The following is a 7439-nucleotide window of genomic DNA, read 5'->3' as shown; positions in this document are numbered from 1 at the left end:
AATAACAATAATGTGGCTTGAAAAGGCTCTAGGTACCAATAAAAATTGCCTCAATGCGAGAAAGTTTAACCAATCAGTCAAAAGAGAATAAATGCAAGTTTTAGAAAATAAACAGTTCAGATATACTCTCATAGGATATAGAAAGAAAATGATAATACCGTGGAAATATTTGGCACAAATCCTCACTGGCTGCGGTATCTGAAAATTGAAGCATTTTACCTTGCGAAACATTGCTTTTCCTACTCTTCTCTCTGCTCTCGAAATTTCGCGCTTTCCTGAGTAATCACCTTTAGTGTATTCTTTTTATTAAGGCGTGTAATCAGATCATAGAAATCTAGCTGTTACCAAACTGAAAACTTGTAGTGACATAATAACATGAAAACTCAATAATAAACAAGCAGACAGATAATCAACCACCAAGGGGTGTTGAAGTGCAAAAGTAAGTATATTTTTATTGTCTCCACAGGGACTGATGCGATATTGATGCCGTTCAACAATTAATATAATTTTAAGTAAAGTGGTTGACAGAGTTTGTTTATGAGAAAGTACGAAAATATGGTGATGGTGAAGAAATGATCGAAATCACAGAGAGATAAGTTTGCTGGGATTATTTCATTAACTCATTCATTTGTATTTCCCTAATCAGTTATATAGATTTTAGTCATCTACCAATATTATCACTTATCGCTCGTCGTACGTTTCCGTGTCCAGATAACGCCGAGATATCTATTATACTTATTAACCTCTGATGTCTCGGATGATCAATCAATACAATAGCATTAAGATCCGATACTTTGAGTGAATATTAAACCTAAATCTATCTCTAGAATTTAGAGTTCAATAGATATCATCCTAGTTCTTAGATTCAAAAAGTATATGTCTATAACAATTCAAATTCAAGGATAAAACAATGAAATCAAAGATAATATCAACATTAATAGATAATCTAAAATCATACATAACACCATGATCAAGATAAATACATACTAATAGAGTAACTTACATCTAATCCCAACAAAAGAGAGATTAGCTATTTTATTTTCATGATAGCTTTATAAAAGATAAGAAGAAAAGAGAGATGAACAAACATCAATAATGATTTCCCAACAAAAGTTGTAGATCCACCCTCAAATCTCCTTCATTCTGGCTCCTGGGGTCTCCCTCTGCTTCTAGACGTGTTTTTGAGTGGTTGAAAGTGAATGGGATTTGAAAAAATGAAGTCCGATGGCCTTTTACAAGTGACAGAAAAGTGGATTTTCGCTTAGCGACGGAGATTTCTTCACCCTGAAGTACTTTTCAGCCACCATAGCTTCGCTGGCTCTCGCTACAGCTCACTCAGCGACGACCTTTCGCTATCCCTCGCTATCTCTCGCTCAGCGATGACACTGATTTTTCTGCATTTTCTGACAGCTTGCGTCGTTTTGTCTGTCGATTTGTCGTCGCTTAGCCAACAACTCATACTCAAAATCTTTATCTCTTCATTCCAAATTCCATTAAATCCAAATTTTCCTACAAAAACTATTGGAATTAGATAGAAATAGCAAAAATAACTAATTTTCTCATTAAAACTAATATTTACAATTAGTTGGTTTTTTTTATATGAAATTACTTTTAAAATAAGTCAGTAAGTGCTTAAAATATATATGTAAAATTACCACTTTTTGGCATTTATCAGGGGGGTTATCAACAAATGACATTCATTAAAAGAAAATTCGTAAAGATAAAATGGGGAACATCAGGAATGCTTCTGAGTTACCCCCCGCTCTTAGAAGAAGATTTTGTTGCTGTTTCTGCTGTGTATGTTGCTGAGGTGGCTTTCTTACCCCAAATTTGGTCTTGTTGCACCCTTGTAATGCTTCTTTGCCCGGATCCAGTGGCCACTCCAGGAATAATATTAAGCCTGGGCACAAATGTTTATTAGTTTAAGGTTTTCGGATCGGAGTTCAACCGGACCAGACCGTTTTTAACTAATATAAATGACACCAATTAGTTTGACACCAAATATTACACATCTCAATAACGTTTTAACCGATATAAATTTTATATATATATATATATATATATATATATATATAATTTTTAATAATGTATATAAACAAATAAAAGAAAATAAAGTGAAAAAATAAAGGGCAAAACTAGGAGTTGAACCCAAACCCACTACATGCTGAACTAACAGTTTGACCACTGGGCCAATGCGCGCTTGACTACATAGATGCAGCATAACTGATATATATATATATTAAAACTAACTTTCGAATTTTCATATTAAAATAAGAACCCTAAAATATATATATATCCCGGGCGCGTGCCCCGACTCGCCAGGCAGCAAAATCGCCCCTGCCCGGATCAATGGTCAACTGTGACATCTCACCCTCCAACTTGGATTTTTTTTTTCTTGCTAGAGTTTGAGATGATGACACGTCCTTGTGATTCTTCTCGGTTAAGAATGTCTGAGTCAAATCTCAAGATATTTTAGGCTGCTTGACAGTTGAGAAAGCTTTGTGCTGAGTATGTAGAAGAGGTAAGAGTCAATAAAGTGGATGCAAAGGTTCTTCCACCCTAACCAGCCTTTGTTGCAAAGAGCTGAAGATTACCTATACACTGAAGGCTATCCAGTCATATCTGAAGCTGGTGGATGGAGATTATCATAATGGAGTAGAAATTGATAGAAATCAAGTCCTTGCAACTCCAAAGGTTTATGTACATGGGTAAAAGAAAAGAAAATGTATAGGTACTTTGAAGGAGAAATTAGCCAAGACGGGAAAGCATGTCGAGGTCGGCAAGAAAGAAGGATTTGAAAGCTTAAAGGCTGTTGGGGTTCTAAAGATCAGCTCTTCTGAAGCAACAAAGAAAAGGAACGATAGAGCTTCTAAGGGCCCGTTTGGTGCGCAACATAGGATAGTGACAGGATAGGATATACAACAGGATAGTGATAGGATAGGATATCAGCAGGATAACAGTTATCCTCAGTTATCCTATCATGTGTTTGGTGCACACAGGATAACAAACATGATAACTATTATATCATATTTTTAATACATACTCCCTCCGTCCCAAATTATAAGGGAAAACAAAAAAATCACACTTATTAAGATAAAGTAAAATATGAGAATTTGAAGTATGTTTTTGTGGGTTTTCTTTGGAATAAGTTGCATAGGAAGATGTAAAAATAATTTTTATTGGTTGTTGTTTATTGAGAAAATGAGAGAGAGAAGAAATTAAATGCAATTTGCATTTAATTTTATGAAAACTAATATCCGGACCCGTGCCAAGCACGGGGAAAAATATGACAAAAAAAAACATTTTAATATATTTTAAATTTAAAAATAAAAAAATAATATAAATTTAACATGCATAAATCAATATGTTCAATATAAATCGCAGTTACTTAACTTTTGCTTATAATAGTGACTAAAATTTTAATTTTTTTTAACACACTGGAATTTGTTCACTACACATGTAGTAAAATTAGAAATGCCTATGTGACCGGAGGAATTATATATTTGTGTTTTGACTATAGTTTTTAAATGATAATATGATCTAATTAAAAAAGAATATAATAAATATTAATTTTAGTTAAGATATTTAAATTTCTCAAAAGAATCATATATTTAAGGACGAATCAGTAATAATCAACTATATTGATTATTTTTTTTAGTTGACAAAGTTTTTTTTTTTTTTTGTTTTTCACCACCAGTTTAATCTGGTTCGGGGTCAGTTCTGACATCAAGATATTTCAGCCCCCTCCGGATCGCAGTTGCGGGGATCGAACCACAGTCGTCCCTACCAAATTCAGCGCCAATCACCACTGAACCAACTGATAATTGGTAAAAGTTGTGTTTTAAAATCAAATCAATAAATTTGTTAAAAAAATAAAAATCAAATCAATACATTTATGATTAAGTCACCAGGTAGAAGTTAAAAGTTTCTAAATAAATTGTGTCGAAAACTAAAAATCATTATATTAGTTACAATAATATATATATATCTCCAATAGATATTATTAAAAGGAAAATTCATAAATTGTCCAAATAAACTACTAAAATAAAACCGTTAATATTTTTTTTAAAAAAATAGATAAAGAAGATAAAAACACATGGTTATGAGTTCATATTTCATTTGGGTGCAAAATAGTAATAAAAAAAAGATCAATTTTTTTAGAGAAAATCTTATCCCCTCTTCCTCTACTCTCACACCTGCGTCCTTCCTACACTCACCTTCCATGTTCATCTTCTTCATTCTCACTCCACCTAGAAACCGTCGACTTTCTTTGCACCGTCGTCGCTCTCAATCCATCAAGAACCCTTCTTCTTCTTCTTCTTCTTCTTCTTCTTCTTCTTCTTCTTCTTCTTCTTCTTCTTCTTCTTCTTCTTCTTCTTCTTCTTCTTCTTCTTCTTCTTCTTCTTCTTCGACCTTTCCTCACCATCCTCTCTCACCCAGAAACTCATTGATACCCTAAACCCCATAGAATCCCAATCGATTAAACCCAAAATACCATTTAAACTCAGCCCTTAAAAATCAATTGAACCTAGAGATAGGAAAAAGGGTAAGTAATTCAATTTTTTAAATATTTAAAATTAACCCCAAGTTTGGGCATGTTTTGTACTGTATGAAATATTTATGGGTCACATGTTTTTTTGGTCATATCAAAATTCAACAGATATTGTTGGCAGCTGGTGATACATTCAGAGCAGCTGCTAGTGATCAGCTAGAAATATGGGCTGAAAGGACTGGGTGTGAGATTGTTATGGCTGAAACTGAGAAAGCGAAGGCATCAGTAGGTACAAATAGAATTAGCTTTTACTCCTAGCCGACTGTTCATTACTTTTTGAGTTTCCCAGAATCTTCAATTAGATAATATTTGGTGATTATCCTTATTATTATTGTTATATATACGGTTTGGTGTTTATCCTAAAATAAACAATAATGATATTGTCAAAATAATGCTATTGTCAAAATAATGCTATTGTCAAAATAAATATAAAGAATAATGCTATCTAGTCTTTAATTGGAATGAAGTCATGTACTTTATAATTGAACAATTTAATATTGATATGTACTACCAATCTTTCTGTGTGGAGAACTCACGAAAATGATTGAATAACCAAGACTCGATGCATTTTACAGCCTGATTTAGTTTCTTTATCATAACCTTACGTTATATACGGTTTGGATACTAAATTTTGTAAATTCTATATTATTTGCAGTGCTTTCACAGGCTGTAAAAAGAGGAAAACAGGAAGGTTATGATATTGTATTATGTGATACATCTGGACGTAAGTAATTCATGGGTTGCACTTAGCAATTATGAAGTTCTTCATCTTTTTCATTCAATTTTCTCTATATTGCATCTTGGGTTGCAAAAGTATAACCATTAGAATGGGGAGGACAGATTCTGGGAAAGAAGGTGCGGTGCCAATGGCGCCGGCAGTGAGGAGATGAAGAGAGAAAAATGAAAAACGTTCGAATTCCTTCCCGGCGGAACTCTCATCCACTGTCAAATGCATTGAGTCACACGGTAATATGTGGTTCTGTGCATTTGAAATCAAATCGACCACTAAATCAATTTCTGAACGTTTATCCGACCAAGCTGGAATTTACATATTTAGATGTCAAATAGAGAAATCAAATGTATCATTAACCATATTTAATCACCTCATCTAAAATCTTCTGCTCATCTCACATTTATGTGTTATTTTCTTGGTTAATTTATATGCAGATAGGATGAGCAATATTTTGGCAGATTAGATAATCACAGATTTGGGATGTTTATTAGCAGTGTGAGGTGCAGCCGCATCAGCAGTAGCACCTGAATACCGTAAAAAGAAGGTACTGATTTCTATGATTTTGGTTTAGGAAGTTAATCTTGATTAACTAATAAGTGCCGAAATTTGCCATGGTTGTCATTACAACATTGACTTAACACTATGTCATAAAAGGCATGCTCGTGTGGTTTGATGTTGCGATCATGAGTTTATATACAACATAGTGTTAATTGAAAACCTAGGATGTTGAGTAGTATTTGTATTAGTCTAAACTTTGAAGCACATGAGGTGGAAAAACATTAGCGGGGATTATAATGTCTTATTAATTGAAAACATGAATGAAATCGTTAACAAACAAATTAACCAATAATAAATATCAGATACAATTATAATATAAACTACAAAATAAGACATTTAGCCAAACATTATAAAAAATATGACGATAAATATCACATAATTATAAGTCTATTGGCCTAAATTAAATGAAGATGTGTGTAAACTAAACATTATCAAAAACCTCACGATAAACAACATTTGTAGTGGTAGTGCAGACTGCACCTTCTTCATTGAGTATGAGCAACTTCAGACCCTTTCTAGATTTGACTCTTGATAATGCGACATATAGCTGGCCGTGAGTAAATACTGGCTTAGGAAGATATATACCAACCTGTGATAGCGATTGACCTTGACTTTTGTTTATAGTCATTGCTAGACAAAGAGTCAGTGGGAACTGTTTGCGCCTAAATTTAAATGGTAGTCCAGGATCGCTAGGGATCAAATTCAACCTTGACACAAATATCTTGTCTCCTGCATTTTTTTTCTGTAATTACTATTACACCAATAAATTTATTCCCCAACTCAGTTATAGTTAGCCTAGTGCCATTACACAAACCAGCTGCTTGATCAATGTTCCTCATAAGCATTGCAGGACAACCGACTTTTAGTTTTAACCTATGATTAGGAATTCCTGAACACTTGATGTCGTTCAAAAATTCTAGAGTAAACCAGTCAGGCTGAATTTCTGAATTTGAATCTGACTGACAAACACTATCACAACATACATATATATATAATAATCAAAATTGTATACCGTAAAACATAAAACTTAAAAAATCAAAATTGTAAAAGAAATTCAGAATGTGATCGCCCTATGAAAAACATAAAACTTAAAAAATCAAAATTGTATACTGTAAAATATATATATAATAATATTAATAAATAAACATCAATAATTTGTAAAATTAATAATAATATAATTACTTTAGCATCCATGAGCACCATCTCCATTGAGAATGACAATTTGTCTTTCGCCATATCTTTGACATACCAAAGACGGACGACTCTGACGATTATGTTCCAATTCTCCTTAGCAGGTGTGATTTCAGAAATTGCATCGTGTTTTGGTGCCATTGGCAATAGGAAAATGAAAAGAAAAAAAAATAGTAGCAAGCTGAAGAAAAAAATAAACTATGTGAGTGTTCTAGGAGATGCAGAATGTTTGTTAAGTCTTCACGTTTAAATAGAATTAAGGGTTGAGCAATTCTAGTGTCTGCATAACTTATTGCCTAATTTTTAGAATCGTGATTTGTGTGATATAAATCAGTTTAGGAAGGAAATTATTGAATATTGTAAAAAAAAAAATGTGTACGTAAATTTTTTTAGGCTGAATATTGT

At 32.9% G+C, this 7439-nt stretch overlaps 1 protein-coding gene across 1 annotated transcript; it reads right to left on the bottom strand.

Moving 5' to 3' along the window:
• Window positions 1-6264: 6264 nt before the first annotated feature.
• Window positions 6265-7175, bottom strand: LOC123922470 (ATP-dependent DNA helicase pif1-like). The gene is made up of 3 exons (XM_045975187.1): window positions 7026-7175; window positions 6658-6802; window positions 6265-6572 (listed from the first exon to the last, which is right to left on the bottom strand). Exons 1-3 carry the CDS (start codon window positions 7173-7175, stop codon window positions 6265-6267), a joined length of 603 nt encoding a protein of 200 aa, XP_045831143.1.
• Between the last annotated feature and the right edge of the window lie 264 nt (window positions 7176-7439).

The sequence above is a fragment of the Trifolium pratense genome, linkage group LG4 (genome assembly GCF_020283565.1).
Source record: "Trifolium pratense cultivar HEN17-A07 linkage group LG4, ARS_RC_1.1, whole genome shotgun sequence".
Taxonomy (NCBI): Eukaryota; Viridiplantae; Streptophyta; class Magnoliopsida; order Fabales; family Fabaceae; genus Trifolium; species Trifolium pratense.
This window is presented reverse-complemented; position numbering and strand designations above follow the sequence as displayed.